This window comes from Chionomys nivalis, chromosome 24 (genome assembly GCF_950005125.1).
Source record: "Chionomys nivalis chromosome 24, mChiNiv1.1, whole genome shotgun sequence".
NCBI lineage: Eukaryota > Metazoa > Chordata > Mammalia > Rodentia > Cricetidae > Chionomys > Chionomys nivalis.
The window spans coordinates 47527718-47553156 of record NC_080109.1 but is presented as its reverse complement, the minus strand read 5'-3'; the positions used below and the strand labels follow the sequence as shown (position 1 = coordinate 47553156).

At 37.2% G+C, this 25439-nt stretch overlaps 1 protein-coding gene across 1 annotated transcript in view; it reads right to left on the bottom strand.

Moving 5' to 3' along the window:
* Positions 1–9789: 9789 nt before the first annotated feature.
* The window catches only part of Naaladl2 (N-acetylated alpha-linked acidic dipeptidase like 2), a 701987-nt gene continuing 686337 nt past the window's right edge, over positions 9790–25439 (bottom strand). Inside the window, exon 15 of the mRNA XM_057756897.1 lies at positions 9790–10083. Coding sequence (XP_057612880.1) covers positions 9885–10083 — 199 coding nt within the window. The 3' untranslated portion in view covers positions 9790–9884. The remainder of the gene's footprint in view (positions 10084–25439) is intronic.

The following is a 25439-nucleotide window of genomic DNA, read 5'->3' as shown; positions in this document are numbered from 1 at the left end:
TTTCCCTCCCCCTCCCCCACTCCCCTCCCCCTCCCTCTCCAGCCCAAAGAACAGTCAGGGTTCCCTGCCCTGTGAGAAGTACAAGGTCCTCCTCCCTCCATCCAGGTCTAGGAAGGTGAGCATCCAAACAGCCTAGACTCCCACAAAGCTAGTACATGCAGTAGGATCAAAACCCAGTGCCATTGTTCTTGGCTTCTCAGCAGCCCTTATTGTCCTCTGTGTTCAGAGAGTCTGGTTTTATCCCATGCTTTTTTAGACCCAGTCCAGCTGGCCTTGGTGAGCTCACAATAGATCAGTCCCACTGTCACAGTGGGTGGGTGTACCCCTCGAGGTCCTGACTTCCTTGCTCATGTTCTCCCTCCTTCTGCCCCTCATTTGGACCTTGGAAGCTCAGTCTGGTGCTCCAATGTGGGTCTCTGTCTCTATCTCCTTCCATCGCCAGATGAAGGTTTTATGATGATATGCAAGATATTCATCAGTATGACTATAGGATAGGGCCATTTCAGGCTCCCTCTCCTCAACTGCCCAAGGAACTAGCTGGGGAAATCTCCCTGGACACCTGGGAACCCCTCTAGGGTCAAGTCTCTTTCCAACTTTAAAATTGGCTCCCTTAATTAAGATATATACTTCCCTGCTCCCATATCTACCCTTCCTTTATCCCTACCATCCCATTCCCCCATGTTCTTCCCATCCTTCCCTTCTCACTTTTCAATCTTAAGCAATCTGAAAGAGGTGCCCAGAATTTTTCCTCAGACAATGGATGGGTGCTGAAAGAATTACCAATGTATATCTGAGATCTCTTACAGAAGACTAGCATGGGAGATTGGGTGTGTCAAAGAAAGTTTTAGTACTCATGGTCCTTAGTCATAGCATGGAGGTAGGCTAGAGTATGTCTAATATCTCCCTGAGGAGGGACGGTCCTTGGGTCTCTCGGGTTGATAGAGTTGATGGCATGAATCTAGTCTAGTATCTTTCTGTAAAGGGACTGCTGAAAGTGGAGGAAGAAGCATAAATCTAATGATTTTTGCATTCTACTTTTGCATCTTGCTATTTTGATAAATGAGTTCGTGAACTGTATTGGTGTGGGAGGTCCTTCTGTCTATGTGTTGCTTTTATTGGTTACTGAATAAAAAACTGCTTTGAGCCTATGGCAGGGGTAGAACAGAACTATGCTGGAAAAGCTATAGTGAGAAAGAGAAGGGCAGAATCAGAGAGAAGCCATGGAACCACTGCAGGAGACAGATGTACTGAAACTTTGCTGGTAGGTCATGACCTGTTGGTGATGCACAGCTTAATGGAGATGGGTTAAATTAAGATGTAAGAGTTAGACAATAAGAAGCTAAAGCTAATGGGCCAAACAGATTTAAATAATATGTGATTAATTCAGGGCTAAGTGGCCTCCATCAACACTGTAGAAATTTCACTGTGAAGATTTTGGGCCATTTATTTATATAAAATATCTTCTGTGGACAAGGATACTTTGACTTCTTTCTTTACTATTTGTACCCACTCTATCTTAATATTAAATAAATAATTTAAATAGGATCATAACATTCAATGTCATAGATGGAGTAATTTATAACTGAAAAGAGTCCAGGACCTGATCAATTCAGTAGAGAATTCAAAGATGACATAACATCAATATTTGCTAGATTATTCAGTTAATTAGAAAGTAAAGTAATATTTCCAAATTTTTACTACAAAACTAATATCAACCTGATATCAAAACTATACAAATATCCAAGGAAAGATAAAACTATGGATCAATCAGTATCATTGATGAACATAGATTCACAATTTTTCATTAAAATACTTGCAAACAGAATTCAAGAACACATCAATGTGATTGTATATCTTGAATAAGTAATTTAGCTTGTTCCTAGAGATGCAGGGATGATTCAATGTATGTAAGTCAATAACCGCAATCCACCACAAAAAAATAAAGAACAAAAATCATATGATTATGCCATTAGGTGCAGAATAGGCCATTAATAAAAATCCAACATCCCTTTATGTTTTGTTTTGGAGGATATAATCACACATCATATTATAATCATATTATATAATATATGTATATTTTCCAGTTATGTGTTATTAATCTAACTCTCAGTTTTACCCTCTGTTGCATGGAATACAATAATAGCATCTATTGCATTAATCTCTAAAGATTAAAAGGCACATTAATAACATCCTATGTAAGCCAGAGAGTTACACATTGGTAAGATTGTAGACAACAACAGCCACTGCATAGCAGAGCACTGGGTAAAGAACAATTTTTCCTAAAGATCCACATGGAAGGTCAGTGAGGCCACCATGTTGCCTTCCATCTACATCAGCTCTGTTCTGTTTTCAGTAATCTACTCTACCATGACGAACTCTAAAACTCTTATTAATGTGAAACTAAATTGTTACATGATTTTTGGAGTGAGGAGCTAGAAGGCACACTGTGTGAGATACTGTTAAAACACTTGGGCTAGAACAGGCACTTAGTTCATTTTTACTGAATAAATTAATAAATGGATGAAACTTGCTAGAGGATACAAAAAGATATCATTTTCTAGGTGGTGAATAACTCGCAGCATTTCACAAAGTATGTTTTTGTGTTTGTGTGTGGAAACAAAACGAATCTCTGTTTAAATGGGTAAAGCTGTGATTACGCGAAGTTAGAATATATCCCACACTGGAAACCTGAAATGGTGTGATATGAAAACAGAAAGTTCAATCAAAGAGTCCAAAGCAAAGAATGATAAAACTCTAAGCAGGCTTTCCTAAATAAGGGGCAATGGAATACCAATTTTGATGTGGAAATCATTATGAAAAGATATCTCATCAATAATATATTTAAAATACTGCGCATTTGTAACAAAAGCACACAGATTCATTTTCACTTGCAATTTATATATTTAAATTGATGCTTTAAAAATGATACTTTATATATTTATATCCATTGCATTTATGAATCAGAACATGCTATTTTAAAGATACTTTTATTTAATAGTACTAAGTTTTTCATTATGAGCAAATATTTAAGCCAGTGAAATATAAAATGCTCACTCATTCTTAATGGATTTGGAAAGTCAATGCATTCTTATCACTCTAATCACATCAAAAGCTGTATATTGAATCATTTGAAGTAACACAAAGTGGTTATATACTGAATTGAGATCACACTTGGGAACATGCAAAAACCATTCAGTTTTGTATGGACATTCACACAGAGAAAGTAGACATTTGACCATATGTAGTAATTGGGATATATAGACATACACCTATAAACTAGTGTCATTAAAATACACCCATAAACTGTCATTAAAAACCAATCTCTATACAATGAAGTTTAACAATCACAGATGATAATAAGATTATCTTGAACAAAAGCTAACAATAATACAGTTCAGTAAAATTTATTAATGGCATACTGAGAGGTGATTGTTTTAAATTACATTTATTTGGTAAAATTAGCCTTTACATTTTGTCCCATGAAACTATAAATTTTTATCTGCTTATTTTCATTTGCAATTCTAGCATTGTATTTTTTGATACTATAGCACTTCAAAAATATATAAAATTTATAAAAAATTTGTCCACTTAAAGGTTGTTTCATTATAAACAGAACTAAAAAAAGCTAAAAAAAAATACTAAACGCTTGTATATATGAAGATTGGAAGCCCACATAAAAAATATTATCAAAGTGCCATACAATTTTCTTGGTGTCTATAAAAACAAATTAGAACGTTAGAATGCCCTCGGAAGCTTTTCTAATCTAGACATAATTCTTTTCCAAATACCAAGTTAAAATGTGTGGGATATATTTGCCACTAAACCCTTCTGTTAGCATTGTACACACTAAATCACTTAATAGAGTCTGGCTTAGCCACTAAATGGAATTATTTATAACATCCTTGGAATATAATTATATGAGCCACACTTAACCATCTAGATATTTTCCTTTTTGTGGACAAGCTGCAATGGTATAGTGAAATATTTTGTTTATTTATATATTTGTCTTTCTCTATACAAAGAAAGAAAATAATCTTTATAAATTAGTCATGTTTTCTTTTAAATTTCAGAGTAAGGTCCATTCATAGCATATAAAACCAAATAATATCATTATTATTAATTTTCATAAAATTATACTGTAGGTACAGAAAATACATTCTTAAATGGCTAAGAAATCTCAAAGGTGAAACTCAGGCATTAACCCTTGCATGGCCCCATGTTAAATACAATTCCTTGAAGGAACTATAAAATTATAATTATTGAAGAGCATAGGTAATTAAAATTGTACATTTTGATTGAAAAATATCTGTAGTCCATTAAAATAGGGACTCTGGTTCAACTTCTTCAGTGAAGTTCTATACAGATGCCAAGTCTGCACTTTAATTAGAACAAAAGACCACTATCAACGTTAATGCAGCATAATCATTCATAATAATAATTGTATATTAATCTTTTGAATTTGCAGAACTATAGCAATGATATATGGCATGAGACAGACACCTGTGTGGCCTTTTCTGACTGACGTGGTACATATTAATTATACCTGAGGAAATAAAATCTGTCTTCTTCTGAGAAAAGCTACTTCTGGGCTTATTGGCTTAACCTATCAATGGAGAAAGATTGAATACTGTTAGGTTCTTTGTGTAGTCATTAACGATTTCCCTGTGCTTAGGCTGTCAATAGGTGGCTTGTGCTTTAATTTTTGACTGACTCCTAGAAATAAGAAGGCAGAACAACCCTGTGTTTCTTTGGCTTTGTAGAGTGGATTTTGGCTAAAAAGCTCAGTGTCACCATTTTGTTTATTGCAAGCTTTGTAACTGTATATCCAAAAATATAATATGACCAGAAATACTGCAACAGCAGGTCCTAAATATGCCTTAGTTTATTCCTTTGCTCTTAAAATCCTGATCCAGTTTGAAGATGAGATTATAAATGCCTTTAAGAAACAAGTCACCTCACAGTAAGCTGCACTTCAGGATTTTTAAAAAACCTCTCTATGCTAAAGGCACTGTTAGTGTACATATTTGAAGGGTAATGGAATGATATTACAGAATGAAAACTATTGGTGGTTAGCAGAAAGACTTGTGTTAAATAGATTAATCCTAAAACCACTATTCCATCAAGGCCATGTCTAATATAATTTCTAGAGTTTATCTAGAAAGAAAACACAGTGTATTTCTGAGTAAACATGGTGATGACCAGCAACATTCTACAATATAGTTTGAAATTCTTCAAATTTATGTCACTTCACATTCAAAATTCAATAAAGCAAATCCAGTCAACTGTACGGTAGTCACACTTAATAGAGTATTTGAACTCTGCAATGCTTTTTCAGATTTCAGAACAGCAAACTCTAATGAGCAATTTAAGATTGCCATTTAAACTCATGGAATATATCTGAATTTGCTTGTGTAGTGAGGCAAATATGTGCTTGTTTTCCTATTCCTAGGCTGATTTCTCAGTCCTGCATGGAAACAGGTTGGAGAGAAATTTGTTTAAATATGTGACACCTCTCCCCTTCTACTCAGCCAATGTATTGGCAGTTTAAAATAATTCCTTTCTATTAAGCAAATGTGCATGTCAGTAACACACTAAACCAACAATATGACAAAATATAATCCGCAGAGAAAGCTTAATTTTTGCAGGAATTAATTACATATAGTATGAAGTGTCTCAAAAGAACATTATTGGCTAAGTCTAACAATTTATCCTGAAAGTACTCATTTTTTTAAAAAAAAAATTGAGTCAGGATGCTAACTCACCACTAATAAGAGAGTAACATATTATTTGTGTTACACTTATCTTTCTAGCCAACAAGACTTCTACATGCTATGTAGTTATTTAATAAGTTTGTTGGCGTTTTGAGGTCTGATATATAGCCACAGACATATATGAAAGCACTTGTTTTTGCTGTTGTTTTATTTTGTTTTTTTCTTGGTGAATTGTATAGACATTTGGAGGAGGTGTTACAAGAGTAGTGCATTCTGGTTTAAAATTATAGCTTGAAGCCTAGTTTTCCTGGTATGATATAATTATGTGCTTAGATTTCATGGTTTCTCAACTTACACTGGCACAGCATTGTTGGGCTACAGCCATTGGGGATTATGTATGCTGCTTTTAGATATTTTACAATTACGGTGAAGTGGATCATACCAAAGCTACCGATGAACTACCTGAGGCTGATCATATTTTCTGTTTTGCCTGGTCTAAGGCATGCACATTGACATTACAGGGTCCTTCTGAGGAAAAAAAGTCAGCACAACATTTTTATTAACCACATATGTCTGAATATGTCTCATTAAACTTGTTTCTTTCTTCTTAAATGAATTGCTATATATAGTCAGGTAGAAAAATAAAACAAAAGTAAATCATGTCTAAACCAGTTCCTGCCATAGGTGTCATAGATGTTGGCTACATCTGACTTCTCTTTTACTGATAAAACAGGTCATCCTTTGTATTATTACATTTGGGGGCGGTATTTTGTTCATGTGTGAATATGTGCACAATGCTCCTGCAGATCAGGAGGGGGCATTGGATCCCTGAATGCTGGAATTTACAGGCATTTATGACTTGCCTAAAGTAGCAGCTGGAAACTGAATTCAGGTCCTCACAATTGAGTTTCAAGTGCTCCTACCACTGAATCGACTCTTCAGCTGCTTAATGGGGCTTTAATCATGGCATTTTCAGTCTTTGGGATCCTTCATCAATGTGATTTTTTTTTATATTTTCATGGGCTTTTAAGATATTTTACCAGGATATAGGATTGATACAGTTTAGAAACTTTTAAAATAGATAATTTTGAATCTGAGAATAGATATCCTGAAAACTCTTCCCCTAATTTCACATTTCAAAAAATACTAATTTAGACTGTTGATGTTCCCAACTAAGAGGTCGCTGTAATAAAATTTCACTCAGCCTCTTCCTGACTTCTGGTGTCACTTCTCAGACTTCATATGATGGGGCCAGACTGCCTGGGAATACTTTGTCAAGTATGATCAAAATGTGAGCTTGCCTAGGATTAAAATCATGATCCCAGTCCACAGCAGCATCGGACATGGTGACTAGTTACAAAGAATTCACTGAATAGGCCATCTATAACTCTTCTGGGAGACAGGACAGTGCACACTAGACAAGAAGATGAAAATCTCAGTGACGTTAGCCCCTCTCTGAATGGATGCTGATGTGTGTGCTTCTCCATCACCTGTCTCAGATACTACATCTGATAGGGATAGTGGTGATTTTACAATTGAGGCAGAATGCTCAACCTTAGTCTTGACTGTCTCTTAGGCTCTCTTTTCTCTCTAGTACTGGGACAATATCCCTGTATTTCCTGCTTGGACAGTTTCACAGCACATATTCTCCACATTTTCCTGGCAAATGGAACATCTATGATTTGTTATTTCCCGGGACCAATTATATATGAAGTACTTTGAGAAGTACTTGATACTTAGAAATCTCAATATCCATTAGAAAATACTACCGGTTTACATCCCACTCATCATTACCTTGTTCTGTACTTTATTCATTTGGGAGTTCAGGAGAAAGTTAACATGCTATGCATCTGAAAGAGTCTTGAGGTAAGCATGTCATAGCTGTAATACTATGTCACAAGGCTCAGGGCTCCCTTAAAACCAAAATGTGGAACAGAATCTTTAGAATTCATTGACATCTATTTTAAATGTAATTTTATCTTTTCGTTTGATCTTGTAAATGATCTAATAAAATATGCTACCAATGGGTTAACTGTGGTTTTCAAAGAATTAATACAATATATTTATCAGGAAGTAATACAGGACTTATATGTGATTAGCTTTTTCTATGTACAAAGTCTTTAAATAAATATCTAGAAAACAGTGATTTTCTGTTCTCCATACTTTTTTGAATTATTGTACTAAAACAATTTAGGATTTGATCTAAGATTATAATCTACAAAATCAAAAGTATTTTGTCATTCTTTGTTTTAAATTCAACTTCATACAAATAATTGCATTACATGATTCAGTGTTGAACACCCTTGACATAAGACTGATTCTCTGGCAATCTAAGCATTCTGTCACCCTTTTTCTGCTCGTCTCTGCAGACTATGGGAAAGAAGCAGGGCCAGGCAAGCAGTACTTAGACCCTTGTGGTGCCTTCCTATACACATTCAGCAGTGTGGCAAACATTCTCAAACAAGTATGTTCAACATAATTACATTAAGTAAGTACATTAAATATACTAAAAGGTAGTTTAATTTTCATATAAAAATGTTCATTCATAGGTACTTCAGATGAATATGTGTTCCTGACTGAATTATCTAGCATATTGTCCCAGTTATATGCTCTGAGCATACAATCATTACTAATGGTGGGAAGAGCTGCCCCTTATAAATCATTTAGTCAATGATGGTTAATTCTTTTCTCTCAACTCTAGCTTTCTTTTAAACTAACCTTACCTTATCCAAAAGAAGTAAAGTCCTAGACACACAAAGATAGTTGCAGCATTTTCCTTGCCATGTGTAATGCCAATCGTTTCAGGATTGAAATGTGTAGGGGATGTCATAAGAAATATTTTCATGATCTACTCTCAAAGGAAAACTGCATTACTCAGTATGAGAAGAATATTTTAAAACAAATGTGTTGACAGGATAAGGTAAAAGCTTTGCTTTTCCATCATCAGGAAGAATGTTTTTGTTTGAAGGGATATGGACTGTGGAGCTTCTGACTGATAATGCTCAAATACAAAGTCCATCTCCTACATAAGAGACAAAGGCTCTAAAGCACTTAAATTTTTGATGCCATAGTGACATACCTATTTGCTGTTTTTATCTTAGCCACTATGAAGGAGAATAAAGGGGGAGTGGTAAATTTTCTTCTTATATTTAGAATATTTGTGAAAAAAACAGACCTCTCTTTCATAGTAGGGCTTTTTTTTTGCCAGTAATTTAATACTGGCAAAAATAACACATGTATTTGATGATATTTTGGATTTTTAAAGAAAAACTGTGAGATTTTTCCAATATTGTTATACAGTATTCTGTTAAAATCACTTTATAGCAAAGGATTGTTTTGAAAGATGTAAGGAGGGACAGCCATGTGAGATGCCCTCCTGTAGCCTATTCCCTGCTTCTGTCATTCCATCAGAAACCACAGAAGGGACAGGAAGGAATGTGCTGTCCCTTGTCAATGTACATCACTGCTGAAATTCACATAGCATCAATTGAGGCAATTTAAGATTTTCAAAACGTGTAGCCTTAGGAAGAATTTGCATTTAAATTGCTCTCTCCAGTTTCTTGAGAGTTTCCCCCATGGAATGTTTATGGCTCTTTTTTCATTAGTACTTACAAAATTCAACTTCATAACCAGTGCATTACTACATCTAGTTGTGTCAAAAAGAGGAACTTCATTTTATAAAATAGAAACATTCAAAGTGGTTCTGAGTATCAATCCCTCATTCAAAATGCATTACTTCTTCATATTGAACAGTTCCTTGAACATTTGTCTGAAAACTTATCAAGTCTCCATGTCTAACATAGAAACTCAGTCACTGGAGATTTTATTAGAGAGAATTCTGGCATTCCTGCACATTCTGTCCACAGCAACAGTAATGCCAAGAATATCTTAACCCCCTCACAAGCTTTTTATTTACAAAAATACAGCATATTTCTCTGTAATAGATAAATCTTGGGTATTATTTCAATAATTGCTGTTATATACTAAAGTGGGAATATAAAAATATTTAAAATGTGCAAAATGTTCTTTCTTATGTACATTTAAAAATATGCCATATAATAGCTTTAAAATTGGGTAAAGTTTTTGATCACACACACACACACAAATACCTGGTCAATTTAGAGATTTTGTTTTTATACTTGTAAACAAGCTTTTTAAATGCTGTGTATTTTCTCAGTTCTTTTCAACCAAGACACTCTCAAACACATTCAATCCTGCTTTGAGGAAAACTTGAGCTGAATGGATGCTATTCAGCACATCGGACAGGGCCTCTTGAATGGTCTCATTTGAGGCCAGCGAACCGCACTGCTCCCAAGCCTCCTTGATGATGGAAAACTGGCTTGTCTTCCCATCAAGATGGTACAGGATGTTTCTAAAAAAAAGATGGAATACGTAAATGTTTTATGCACAACTATATTTTCATATCAAAACCTTATCAGGAATAATGTCTAAAAAATAACGAAGAAATTTTTTAAAATGCAGCATTGCTATTTTTCAACCTATAATGATTGAATGCACAGAGATAAAGTTCATTTGTAGAATCAAAAGTCATCAGGCAGTGTATGCTTCCTGATTGAAGCACACAATGCTATCTCATATCATAAAGGGATTTTTCAAAATTTTAAGCGAGACATTTGCAAAGCTTCTAGAGAAAATACATGAGGCAGAGCTATTAAATGATACCACATTGTATCTTAGCACATTATTGGCTATGGAAAAAATGAGTCAGAGCATTATATAACAAAAAGGAGAATTTGTAAAGCCTTAACCCACAGCAGAGACTTTCTAGATCTTAGCCTAACAATACATTGCACTAGACAATCCTTTGCTGCAGTAGCTGCCCCATGTACCATTGGCATCTGGGACTAGATATCTGTAGTTTCCTTCTGGTAATGGTTAATTTCTTGAGTTTACTTGCCACAATGTAAAATCACCTGGTAAGAGAGTTGTAATAAGGACTTATCTATTTCATGCTACTCTTTGGCCATGTCTATGGGAGGATTGTTTTCACTGCGTATACTGATAAGGGAATGCCCACTCTTCTGTGGGGCTCAGCATATGCTGATTTTGGTGCTTCAAGTTCTTGTCTTCTTGATGACTCAGTGCCAGATATTAATCTGTAATTCTAACATGAATCCTTTCTTCCCAGTGTTAGTTTTTGTGAGGGCAACAGTGCTAAAATTAGGACTGCTTTATTTTTAAGAAAAAATATCTTAGGACTTTCTCATAATATTACTAACAGAGTAAAAATGATTCCAACTGCAAATAAAGTGTTATGTGTGAATTTTGCTTTAAAATAATTTGAATGGAGAATGGAGACTGGGATTACAGACAGTATAGAAAGAATCAAATTGACTATTAGTTAATAGCTGCTGAACCTGAAAAATAGGATTACATTATTCTTCTTTCACATGAAGTTTATCTATAACATCTCTTTATAGTTTTGGATTGTGTATTAAACATTTTCTTTTTTTTTTTTTTTTGGATCAAAATTTTTTTTTTTTTTTTTTTTTAATTTTTTTTATTAATTAATTTATTTAATTATTAAAGATTTCTGCCTCTTCCCCGCCACCACCTCCCCTTCCCTCCCCCTCCCCCAATCAAGTCTTCCTTCCTCCTCAGCCCAAAGAGCAAGCAGGTTTCTCTGCCCTGTGGGAGGTCCAAGGACCACCCACCTCCATCCAGGTCTATTAAGGTGAGCATCCAAACTACCTGGGCTCCCACAAAGCCATTACGTGCAATAGGATCAAGAACCCATTGCCATTGTTCTTCAGTTCTCAGTAGTCCTCATTGTCCATTATGTTCAGCGAGACCGGTTTTGTCCCATGCTTTTTCAGTCCCCGGCCAGCTGGCCTTGGTGAGTTCCCGATAGAACATCCCCATTGCCTCAGTGTGTGGGTGCACCCCTCGCAGTCCTGAGTTCCTTGCTCATGCTCACTCTCCTTCTGTTCCTCCTTTGGATCGTGAGACTTCAGTCCAGTGCTCCAATGTTGGTCTCTGTCTCTGTCTTCTTTCATCGCCTGATAAGGTTAATATTCAGGGGGATGCTTATATGTTTTTCTTTGGGTTCACCTTCTTATTTAGCTTCTCTAGAATCACGAATTATAATCTCAATGTCCTTTATTTATGGCTAGAAACCAAATATGAGTGAGTACATCCCATGTTCCTCTTTTTGGGTCTGGCTTACCTCACTCAGGATAGTGTTTTCAATTTCCGTCCATTTGTATGCAAATTCAAGAAGTCATTGTTTTTTACTGCTGAGTAGTACTCTAATATGTATATATTCCATACTTTCTTCATCCATTCTTCCATTGAAGGACATCTAGGTTGTTTCCAGGTTCTGGCTATTACAAACAATGCTGCTATGAACATAGTTGAGCACATACTTTTGTTGTATGTTTGGGCATCTCTTGGGTATATTCCCAATAGTGGTATTGCTGGGTCGAGAGGTAGGTTGAACCCGACTTTCCTGAGAAACCGCCACACTGCTTTCCAAAGTGGTTGCACAAGTTTGCATTCCCACCAGCAATGGATGAGAGAGCCCCTTTCTCCACAACCTCTCCAGCAGAGGCTATCATTGGTGTTTTTGATTTTAGCCATTCTGACCGGTGTAAGATGGTATCTTAATGTTGTCTTGATTTGCATTTCCCTGATTGCTAAGGAAGTTGAGCACGATCTTAAGTGTCTTTTGGCCATTTGAACTTCTTCTGTTGAAAAGTCTCTGTTCAGCTCAGTGCCCCATTTTATAATTGGATTGATTAGCCTTTTACGGTCTAATTTCTTGAGTTCTTTGTATATTTTGGATATCAGACCTTTGTCAGTTGCGGGGTTGGTGAAGATCTTCTCCCAGTCAGTGGGTTGCCTTTCTGTCTTAGTGACAGTGTCCTTTGCTTTACAGAAGCTTCTCAGTCTCAGGAGGTCCCATTTATTCAATGATGTCCTTAGTGTTTGTGCTGCTGGGGTTATACGTAGGAAGTGTTCTCCTGTGCCCATGTGTTGTAGAGTACTTCCCACTTTCTCTTCTATCAGGTTCAGTGTGTTTGGACTGATATTGAGGTCTTTAATCCATTTGGACTTGAGTTTTGTGCATGGTGATAGATATGGATCTATTTTCATTCTTCTACAGATTGACTTCCAGTTCTGCCAGCACAATTTGTTGAAGATGCTCTCTTTTTTCCATTGTATACTTTTAGCTCCTTTATCGAAAATCAGGTGTTCATAGGTTTGTGGGCTAAAGTCAGGGTCTTCTATTCTATTCCATTGGTCAACTTCTCTGTTTTTATGCCAGTACCAAGCCGTTTTCAGTACTGTAGCTCTGTAATAGAGTTTGAAGTCAGGGATGGTAATGCCTCCAGACGATCCTTTATTGTATAAGATTGTTTTGGCTATCCTGGGTTTTTTGTTTTTCCATATAAAGTTGATTATTGTCTTCTCCAGATCTGTGAAGAATTTTGATGGGATTTTGATGGGGATTGCGTTGAATCTATAGATTGCTTTTGGTAGAATTGCCATTTTTACTATGTTGATCCTCCCAATCCAAGAGCAAGGGAGGTCCTTCCATTTTCTGGTGTCCTCTTCAATTTCTTTCTTCAAAGACTTAAAGTTCTTGCCAAATAGATCTTTCACTTCCTTGTTCAGAGTTACCCCAAGGTATTTTATGCTATTTGTGGCTATCGTGAAAGGTGATGCTTCTCTGATTTCCCTCTCTGCTTCCTTATCCTTAGTGTATAGGAAGGCAACTGATTTTTTGGAGTTGATTTTGTATCCTGCCACATTACCAAAGGTGTTTATCAGCTGTAGGAGTTCTTTGGTAGAGTTTTTGGGGTCGCTTATGTATACTATCATATCATCTGCAAATAATGAAAGCTTAACTTCTTCCTTTCCAATATGGATCCCCTTGATCCCCTTATGTTGTCTTATTGCTATTGCTAGAACTTCAAGCACTATATTGAGAGGTATGGAGAGAGTGGACAGCCTTGTGATGTTCCTGATTTTAGTGGGATGGCTTTGAGTTTTTCTCCATTTAATTTAATGTTAGCTGTCGGCTTGCTGTAAATAGCTTTTATTATATTTAGGTATGCCCCTTGTATCCCTAATCTCTCCAAGACCTTTATCATAAAGGAGTGTTGAATTTTGTCGAATGCTTTTTCAGCATCTAATGAAATGATCATATGTTTTTTTTCTTTCAGTTTATTTATATGGTTGATTACATTGATAGATTTGCGTATGTTGAACCAGCCCTGCATCTCTGGAATGAAGCCTACTTGATCATAATGGATAACTTTTCTAATGTGTTCTTGGATTCGGTTTGCCAGTATTTTATTGAGAATTTTTGCGTCGATGTTCATGAGTGAGATAGGCCTGTAATTCTCTTTCTTGGTTGGGTCTTTGTGTGGTTTTGGTATCAGGATAACTGTAGCTTCATAAAAGGAATTTGGCAATGACTCTTCTGTTTCTATATTGTGAATTACACTAAGAAGTATAGGTATTAGCTCTTCTTGGAAGTTCTGGTAGAATTCTGCATTGAAACCATCTGGCCCTGGGCTTTTTTTGGAAGGGAGATTTTTGATAACTGTTTCTAATTCTTCACGACTAACAGGTCTATTTAGATCGTTCACCTGGTCTTGGTTTAGGTTTGGTATATGGTACTTATCTAGAAAAGTGTCCATTTCTTTTGCATTTTCCAGTTTTGTGGCATACAGGCTTTTGTAGTAAGATCTAATGATTCTCTGAATTTCCTCTGTGTCTGTGGTTATGTCCCCCTTTTCATTTCTGATCTTATTTATTTGCGTGTTCTCTCTCTGTCGTTTAATTAGTTTGGATAGGGGTTTGTCAATCTTGTTGATTTTCTCCAAGAACCAACTTTTTGTTTCATTGATTCTTTGGACTGTTTTCTGTGTTTCTATTTTGTTGATTTCTGCCCTCAGTTTGATTATTTCCAGTCTTCTACTCCTCCTGGGCGCGTCTGCTTCTTTTTTTTCTAGAGCTTTCAGGTGTGCTGTTAAGTCCCCAATGTATGCTTTCTCCGTTTTCTTTAAGTGGGCACTTAGTGCTATGAACTTTCCTCTTAGCACTGCTTTCATCGTGTCCCATAGGTTTGAGTATGTTGTCTCTTTGTTTTCATTAAATTCAAGGAAGACTTTAATTTCTTTCTTAATTTCTTCCTTGACCCAGGTGTGGTTCAGTAGTTGACTGTTCAGTTTCCATGAGTTTGTCAGCTTTCTGGGGGTAGCTTTGTTGGTGGCTTCTAACTTTAATCCGTGGTGATCTGATAAGACACAGGTGGACACTGATATTTTTTTGTATCTGTGGAGGTTTCCTTTGTTTCCAAGTATGTGGTCAATTTTCGAGAAGGTTCCATGAGCTGCAGAGAAGAAGGTGTATTCTTTCCTATTTGGGTGGAGTGTTCTATAGATGTCTGTTAAGTCCATTTGATTCATTACCTCCAACAATTCTCTTAATTCTCTATTAGTTTTCTGTCTGATTGACCTGTCCATTGGTGAGAGAGGTGTGTTGAAGTCTCCTACTACTAGTGTGTGTGTGATTTGATGTCTGCCTTGAGTTTTAGCAATATTTCTTTTACATAAGTGGGTGCTTTTATATTAGGGGCATAGATATTCAGGATTGAGACTTCATCCTGCTGAATCGTTCCTGTTATGAGTATAAAGTGTCCCTCTCGATCTCTTCTGATTGATTTTAGTTTGAAGTCAGTTTTGTTAGAAATTAGTATGGCCACACCTGCTTTTTTCTTAGGACCATTTGCTTGAAAAACCTTTTCCCAACCCTTTACTCTGAGTAGATGCCTGTCTTTGTGGTTGAGATGAGTTTCTTGCAAACAGCAGACTGTTGGATCCTGTTTTCGTATCCAATCTCTTAGCCTGTGCCTTTTTATTGGTGAATTGAGACCATTAATATTAAGTGATATTAATGACCAGTGGTTGTTAACTCCAGTTATTCTTACTGCTTTTGGTAGAAGAGTTTGTGTGTCTCCCTTCTTTGAGTTGTGCTGTTGAAGGGTCGCTAGATGCCTGGGTTATTGTAGGCAGTGTTGGCAATGTTGGATTCGTTGGGTTGTGATTTTCCTTCTATTACTTTCTGTAGGGCTGGATTTGTGGCAACGTATTGTTTAAATTTGTTCTTATCCTGGAATGTCTTGTTTTCTCCATTGATAGTGAACGATAGCTTGGCTGGGTATAGTAGTTTGGGTTTGCATCCATGGTCTCTTAATTTCTGTAGTACCTCTATCCAGGACCTTCTGGCTTTCATGGTTTCCATAGAGAAGTCAGGTGTAAGTCTGATCGGTTTACCTTTATAAGTTACTTGGCCTTTTTCCTTTGCAGCTCTTAATATTCTTTCTTTAATCTGTATATTTTGTGTTTTGATTATTATATGGCGAGGGGACTTTTTTTTTTGATCCAGTCTGTTTGGTGTTCTGTATGCTTCTTGAATATTCAAAGGAATATCTTTCTTTATGTTGGGGAAGTTTTCTTCCATAATTTTGTTAAAAATGTTTTCTGGACCTTTGAGCTGTGCCTCTTCTCCTTCTTCTATCCCTATTATTCTTAGGTTTGGTCTTTTTATTGTGTCCCATATTTCCTGAATGTTTTGTGATGAGAATTTGTTGGTTTTGGTGTTTTCTTTGATCAGTCCGTTTATTTTCTCTATGTTGTCTTCAGAATCTGAGATTCTTTCTTCTATCTCTTGTATTCTATTGATTATGCTTGTTTCTGTAGTCTCTGCTCGTTGACCTATATTTGCCATATCCAGCTGGTCCTCAGTTTGTGTTTTCTTCCTTGCTTCCATTTCAGTTTTCAATTCTTGGATTGTTTCCATTACCTGTTTGATCGTTTTTTCTTGGCTTCCCAGGGTATCATTTACGTATTTACTCATTTCTTCAAACTTTTTGTTATACTTCTCATCCATTTCTATGAGGGCGTTTTTTACATGTTGTTTAAGGGACTCTATTGCTTTCAAAAAGTCAGTTTTTCCCTCTTCTCCTGTGTTAGGGTGTTCAAGTCCTTGTGTTGTAAGATCATTGGGTTCTGGTGTTTTCATGTTGTTTTTCAGATTGTTGGGTGGATTCTTGCCTTGGCGTCTGCCCATCTCCTCTTACCGATGCTATCTATTGGGTTTGATTTAATTGTAGCAGGGCAATCTGCTCTCAGTGCAGGCTTCACTGTTTCTTGCCTGCACTATCCTGCATCCAGTGCCTCTGCCGCCCGGGCCTGCCTGCCGGTGCCTCCACCGCCCGGAACTGTCTGTGCGCCGGTGCTTCCACCGCCTAGACCTGCCTGCCGGTGCCTCCGCCACCTGGGCCTGCCTGCGCGCCGGTGCTTCCGCCGCCTAGGCCTGCCTGCCGGGCCTGACTGCCGGTGCCTCCGCCACCCGGGCCTGCCTGCACGCTGGTGCCTCTGCCGCCCGGACTTGCCTGCCTGCTGGTGCCTCCGCCTCCCGGGCCTGCCTGCTCGCCGGTGCTTCCGCCGCCTAGGCCTGCCTGCCGATGCCTCCGCCGCCCGGGCCTGCCTGCGCGCCAGTGCTTCCCCCGCCTAGGCGTGCCTGCTTGTGCCTCCGCAACCCGGGCCTGCCTGCACGCCGGTGCCTCTGCCGCCCGGACTTGCCTGCGTGCTGGTGCCTCCGCCGCCCGGGCCTGCCTGCGCGCCAGTGCTTCCGCCGCCTAGGCGTGCCTGCTGGTGCCTCCGCCACCAGGACCTGCCTGCAGGTGCCTCCGCCGCCCGGAACTGTCTGTGCGCCGGTGCTTCCGCCGCCTAGGCCTGCCTGCCAGGCCTGCCTGCCGGTGCCTCCACCACCCGGAACTGTCTGTGCGCCGGTGCTTCCGCCGCCTAGGCCTGCCTGCCGGTGCCTCCGCCACCTGGGCCTGCCTGCGCGCCGGTGCTTCCGCTGCCTAGGCCCGGTGCCTCCGCCACCCGGGCCTGCCTGCACGCTGGTGCCTCTGCCGCCCCTAAACATTTTCTTATAGTCTAGACAGATGTCTAAGAAAAAGAAATTGAGTATGGTAAGGCTAACAGTCCTTCATTCATTAATAGATAGAAGTATTTAGTCAGAAAGCTACAATGTTTTACATAGCTTGACATTGGAATTTTGTATAACAGAGGTGTGGGACTAGAGTGAGCTACAACTGCAGGCCTTTTATACCAAGAAAAGTAGACTAAGCTCGTTGTTTGCAAGAAGAAGTCAATGCAAGTTTCTAAACATAAGAGAATGGGGATAGATTTTATTTTTTAAATCAACACTGGAGAATAAGAGACCACTTAGATAGAAAAGTGTTGAAATCACATGTTGACAATAGTTGAGTTTGAGAAATTAGAGAGATGGCTATTGCTTGGTATTTCTTTATAGTTCTCCTAGCCATTAAGTTCACAGCAATAAATAAAGGTCTAGATTGCTACTTCCTTCTTTGTCCATGGTTCTGTTTCCACTTTCTGGAACTTCCAACTATGTATTTGTAGTGGATACTGAGCATAGAATTCTGCCTAATCTCACAAAAACAAAAACAAAACAAAAAAACAAGAACACCCAAATCATCTTTTCCTGGCTTGGCCAGTTATTTTTACTGACCATACCTTCTTCTTTCTGTTCTATTGCTTGGTCATATTCTCCAAGGATTTATTAGAATGTTGCTACCTTATACTTCATGTTGAAGAATATTAATACTCTGCTAGGGCTGACTCTTCATGGTGAGAATTTCGCTACTCTATGTCTTAGTTAGGATTTCTATAGCTGTGATAAAATGCCATGACCAAAAGCAACTTGGGCAATAAAGGATTTATTTCATTTAAAATTCTATATTGTGGTCCATCATTGAAGGAAGTCTGGTCAGTAACCTGAAGGTAGAAACTGAAGCAGAGGCCATGAAAGAATGTTGCTTTCTAATGTAATGGCCATGGTTTGTGCAGCCTGGATTCTAACAGCGTCCAAGAGCATCCAAGGCACTACCCACAGTTAGCTGGACCTTCCCATATCAACCAGCCAAGAAAATGTACAATAGACAGGATTGCCTACAGGCCTGTCCTATGGAGGCATTTTCCTGATTTATATTCTCTGTTCCCAGATGAGCTTACTTGAATCAGATGGAATAAGAACTATCTAGCACAGGAGGATTTCAGTCTTGGTGGCTTGACTTGTCTAAATGCTTATTAGTCATGAAGCAAAGGATGCTACTGTCAGTCAATTCCTTTTAATTTTAAACTTTAAGAGACTAACGTATAGAGATAGTTCAGTGGATTATGAGTACACAATATCCTTGCATTAAAAGCTTATTGTCACAATCTGTTTGACAACTCTGTCCTCAGGATTTGAGGAATCTCTATGCGGTTTCTAAAGTGGCCAGAGTAATTTATATTACCCAAAGCTGCAAAGAAACCTTCTTTTTCCCCTCTTCTCAGTATCTGTGGTTTATTTTATTTTTAAATTAGTTGACAAAGTGAAAAAAAGATTTCCATATCAGAAATACATATTTTGTTTTGGGATGATTTCTTCCTCCCTAGCACTCATCCCCTTCTTTACTGCCCTTTTTTCTGCCCTGTGTTTCTCCATTCTACTCTATGGTCCTTTTTCTTACTTCCTTTGAAGCCCCCCCCCCCTTTTTTTCACTACAATGAATGTTTTTCTTGTCTTTACTTATATTTAGTCCCACCTAGATCCATATAGTTTAGTTCACAGTTGCAGGTTATGGTCTGCATGTGGTATAGTAAATATGGCATTTGTTGTTCTGGGCCCGGAATGCTTCACTTAATACAATATTTTCTATTCCCATCCATTTTCTTACAAATTCCTTGATTTCTTGTCTATCTATTGTGCATTCAAGTGCTATTGTACCAATGTGTCACATTTTTCTATCTATTTATTCTTTAATAAGTGTCCTGGATGATTCTGTATCCTTGCTATTTTTAAAAGGATATTGGTAAAAACAGAAGTTAAAGTACCTCTGTGTGAGTGTGTACAGACTTTGGGCATATCTCCAATGGATTTATAGCTGGGCCATCTGGCAATTTTGCTTAGTTTGCTTTGTTGTTTGAGACACCTTACACTGGACTTCACTAGTTTAAATATCTCCTTGTATTACCTTTTCTCCTCATCTCACCAGAATCCATGCTATTGTTTTTTTTTTTCTTTTAAACAATGGCTATTTAAAATAAAATGACACAGAAACTCACTGAGCATTTAACAAAATATTTGCTGGCCATCTCTGTTTCATCTTTTAAGAACTGTCTGTGCATATCATTGACTCATTTGTTCATTATGTATGCCTATATATTTTGCAGTTCATTGTATATCTTAGATATTAACCCTTTAACTAAAGTATAGTTAATATTTTCTCCCATTCTATAAGCAGTAGACAGATAATTTTGTTATGTAAAGACTTTTAATTTAATGTAATTTTATTAGAAAATTCTCAGAGCTCTTTCCTTACTGTTGTTTAATTCAATAATGTGTAACCTTTAATATTAACCAAAACATTTCTCAATTCTGACACTCTTGTTTGATGAATGAGACTCTCCGCTTTGTTTTAATTTGTGTTTCCCTGCTGGGGAAGTATTTTGAATATTTTCCCATTTGTACTTCATCTTGTGAAAACTATCTTTCTTTCATTACCACTTTCATTAATCTGATTATATAATTTCTTGGTATTGATTATATTTGTGTGTAGGCCATGAAAGTAGACACACAGAACTTAGAGAACAAGTGGGATTAATGGGAAAGAAGAAGATAGGAGGATGAAGCAGTTAATATGCAAAATACTAGAATAAAATATCTTTATGAGTTACATCACTATTTACAACCCAAGTTCAGCAGTTAAAAAGACAAGAGAAAAATGATTTGAGTGGAAAACAACCCCACGTTCAAAAACTTCAGTTATTATGTCCTTTTGAAACAAACTTGGCATAATATTAGTTAACTAGAACAGTGCAATTGAATTCAAAACTAAATTTTTACACATGCCAACTATTTCCTAGATAGGACTTAGATGAACGCTACAGAGTGGCAAATGTACTGTGAGACATGATCTGGCAAGAGCTCACCTAGAGGACAAGGTCTCTACATCTCCCCTAAGAACAGAGGAGCAGCACAAACTACCTTTGCCACTGGTACAATGCCCCTGACTCATTTCCTAGCCTAGTGGCCTGAAATGCATATTTTCCCACATTGGCTACAGATTTTTACTACAGATGAAAATCATGTTATGTAGTCATGTTCAGAAAATATGATTGTGAGTCTTAATTCAACCCCAAGACACATCAATTCCCTTAGTGTAAGATGGAAAAGTGGATATATCTCTAGTAGTAGTAAACCCTCTACATGGAAATTTATCTTTTTTCCCACAGTATTTTATAAACTTAAGGTAATTAAAAAAATACCATGTGGTGGTGGTGAACGCCTTTGAATCCAGCACTCAGGAAGACAGTCAGGCTGTGTGAGCTCGAGCCAACCTGGTCTACAGAGTGAGTTGCAGGACAACCACCAAATTCCATTCCGTGGCCCCAGAACCTTATAGCCATATGATAATGCGAAAATGCATTAAATACAACTTCAGAAGTTCCCATAGTCTATAACAGTCTCAAATTTAGGCTTATTTAAAAGGCTAAAGGTCAAAGTTTCTTCTGAGATTCATACAATCTCTAATCTCCAATAAAATCAAAAAAAAGCAGATCACATACTTTTAACATATAATGGGACAGGATATGCATTACCTTCCCAAAACATAGGAAAAGAAGCAGAGTGAAGACATACTGTACCAAAGCAAACCCAAAACCATCAGGGAAAGGCCCAAACTCTGAATCTCCATTTCTGATATCTAAGTGCTTTTCAGACCTCCAACTGCTTTGAGCTTTGTAGTTTGCAACCTACTTCTTTATCTTGGGCTGGTTCCACTCCGTGCTAACAGCTCTTCTTGGCAGGTATTCCACGACTCTTGCATCTCCAATATCTTGTGGTTCCCTAGGCAATCCAAATTTCATTTTCACAGCTTCACACAATGGCCTATGTAAGGCCTTCATGCAGGGACACCCCTGACACATGTTTAGCAACAGGGACTTTTCTTAGTTACAAAGAAAGATTCCATAACCCCTTTATTCTAGCCTCTACTGTAAAGCCAGAACCATGTGGCTGAAGATGCCTAGTTATGCTGCTTCCTGGGGCTGGAATATGGTCCCGTTGTTTATTATATTTTCAACAGCTTTCTGTTTTCAATAGTTTCCTTCACTGCCTAAGTTTGGCTGTCCTAAAACTCAGTCTGTAGACCAGACTGATCTTAAACTTAGGGATTCGACTTTTCTGGTACTAAAGACATGTATCACCAGGCCTGGACTTAAGCTTTTCTTGAATTCATTTTCACAATTAGGAAGCTTAGTTTGGTGGGATCTCTCCCTGAGGTCAGCAATTCCTTTATTCCATTTCTTTTTCTGTTTATCTCCTTGAACATTGATTTGACTTAGCTCCATTCCATTTCCTGGTACTCCTTTTCTCCTCAAATTTTGCATTTTGTATTTTTATTTGCTCATCTTGGTTTTTTTCATTATAAATCTTCATTAGAGCAATGACCACATGGAAGAATCTATACTAGGCTGTTTTGAAATTTCCTTTGTTAAGGGAATTAAAACAAAGCTCTTCACTTTAGCCTCAAACAGACCTTTCAGCCAAGGGCAAAAGCAGCCACATTCTTCATTACAATATCACAAGAATTATCTGTAGGCCACATACAAAAATTCTTTTCCTCCAAAAGCTTTCAAGCCAGGCCCCACAACTCAAATCACCATCAGCAACAATCTTCAATATTCCTATTGGTATGGCTCATTAAGCAATGTTTAAAGCATTCCAATGCTTTCCTAACACAAAGTACCACAAGTCCAAATTCATATGAACAAAAACATGATCATGTATGTCACAAAAATACCCCAGTCCCTGGTACAAGTTATGTCTTAGTTAGGGTTTCTATTGCTGTGAAGGGACATCATAACTATGCAATTATTATATTTAATTGGGGCTGGCTTGCAGATTCAGAGATTTAGTTGATGATCTTCATGTTGGCATGCTGGCAGAAATGGTGCAGGGGAGCTGAAAGTTCTACATCTTGATGTGTAACAGCAAAAATAACTGTGTGCCATAGTGAGTAAAGTGAGCATATGAGATCTCACAACCCACTCCTATAAAACATATTTTCTACAGCAAGGCCATAGCTACTCTGACAAAACCACAGCTAATAATTTTGTAACCCCTATGGGGGCCATTTTCCCTCAAACCACCACACCAAACCTTTTAACAAACTGCAGAATAAGATTGTAAACCTGTCTACCATTATAGGTTAATAAATGCTTGAGGTTTTAAATATGTGCTGATTGATTAATATACTATACACATATCAAATAATTATACTGCCCTGCTTGTGTGTGTGTATGTGTGTATGAGTGCGTGTGTGTGTGTGTAATTTTGGGCACATTGTGGGAGACAATTGCATATGCCGCAATGCAAACAATAGATGAGAGGACAACTTGTGGGAGTCAATGCTGTTCTTCCACTTTATGTGTTCTACAGATCAATCTTAGGTCACTGGGCTTCCACTGAACTGTCAGTCAAGCCCAATACCGAGTGATTTAAAAGTTTGTAAAATTAAAACAGAAACATAAGAATTAGTGAAGCAGCTTAATTGAGATCCCTTAAAGAATAATTTTCTTAGCTAAAACTGACATTTATGGGGGGAAAATAACCAAATAATGCAGAAATCAAGACAAATTAAGAAATATTTAGCACAGAAATGAAGTTTCCTAGGACAGTCTCATGTATTATCTCTTGCATGATAGAGTCTATAAAATCTTGACAGTTTCACCATAACGTAGTTATTTGTGAAAGACAATTAAAAAAGGAGTGTGATCTTTTCATCAGTATACTCACAAATCATAATGAAACCAATAATGCAGCAGACAAAAACATGCATATTTATGTTTTATAAGAAAAACTGTTTAATAATCCTTTCATTTAAAAGACAAAGTTAAATGGATTTGCTTCAAACATAATGATCAATACTGCTTTGTATGAAACTTGTGCTACATCTCAAAAACAAATTTAGTAGAATAAAAAAATCATATTGCATAATATTTACCACTGTCAATTCTCTCCTTTTAGCTTCATCTTTAATCATGAATGATTTCATTCAAACAAATTTCCAGAATCTAAGAGTGCAGAAGACATTTTCCAGAAGCTATTAGCAAATATTTTCCATTCTTACAGATCATGTGATTTATCTTAAGAAACATGCTGTCATACAACATAATATAAAGCAATGAACATATACTCTACAAAGAATGTTCATGTCTAAATCACCATAAATACAAGTACTTTAATTAGTTCTTAACATTAGAAAACAGTACATGAATTTTTCCAAGGCCAATGCAATGGAGTCTGAAGAATGCCTTTCCTAACTAGTGAGAATGCACACCTGCCTTCATAGTGACTGTAAACACTCTATGTATAGAGTCTGAAGATCACCTTTCCTAACTCGAGAATGCACACCTACCTTCATAGTGGCTGTAAAAATGCCATGTATGGGGTCTGAAGAAGGCCTTTCCTAACTAGAGAATGCACACTTGCCTTTATAGTGTCTGCAGACATGCCATATATGGGGTCTGAAGAATGCCTTTACTAACAAGTGAGAATGCACACCTGCCTTCATAGTGACTGTAAACACCCATGTAGGGAGTCTGAAGATTGCCTTTCCTAACTAGAGAATGCACACCTATCTTCATAGTGGCTGTAAAAATGCCATGTATGGGGTCTGAAGAATGCCTTTACTAACTAGTGAGAATGCACACCTGCCTTCTTAGTGACTCTAAACATGGCATGTGAACAGATATCATTGTTTTGGTTTATGAAATTCCACATTTTCCATACATTATGTGATTCAAGTAGAAAACTTGCAGCAAGCTATTATATAAGATAAATATTCACATCCATTTCTACTTAAACTGGATACAAATAAGAACAAAACTCCAGAAACTGAGATTCCAGCTGAATATAAGTGACAAGTACTCTTTCATCTTAATTTGAAGGAAAACCTTCAACTTGGGTAGTTACTAATGTAAGCTGAAGTTTATCTCTGCTATAATAACAGAATATATCTTCACTTTATTACCTAACTTGAAGAACAAACTGGGAATAAACAATCTTATATTTTCTTTCTAAAGATTATTTCTCTAGTCACTTTCAAAACTAGCTAATAGTTTCCAGTTTTTGTGTATAGACAGTACTTAGATTCCTGCTTGCATAACAAATTTATGTATCTGCATTTTTTTCTGAAAAAGTTAACATTTTATCATTTTTCTTTATAGTTTAAAGGTTTGAAAAACCTGTCAGAAGCCTCAAACATCCTTCATTCCCAATCATAAACCAAATACACTTCAGATTAAGTAAGACTGAAAATCAACTCATAGCCTATTTAAAAAGTCACACATAGATTATGAGGACAAGAAGAGTAGAAGAAAATGGAAAATGTTTGTGCAGAAAGTATCCATGGAAGCTGTAGTGTGAAACTATATTGATAAAGGCACTCATTGCGTGACTCACTGTGTCACACTACAGCTTCCATGGTGAGATTTAAGCTTTCTATTTTTTTCTTTTTTCTATTAAATGTTATTTTGTTTTATTCTGGGGGAAGGGTGGGATCAGGAAGCATGATGTGAAAGACACACAAAAAAAAATAAAACCAAAATTAAAAAT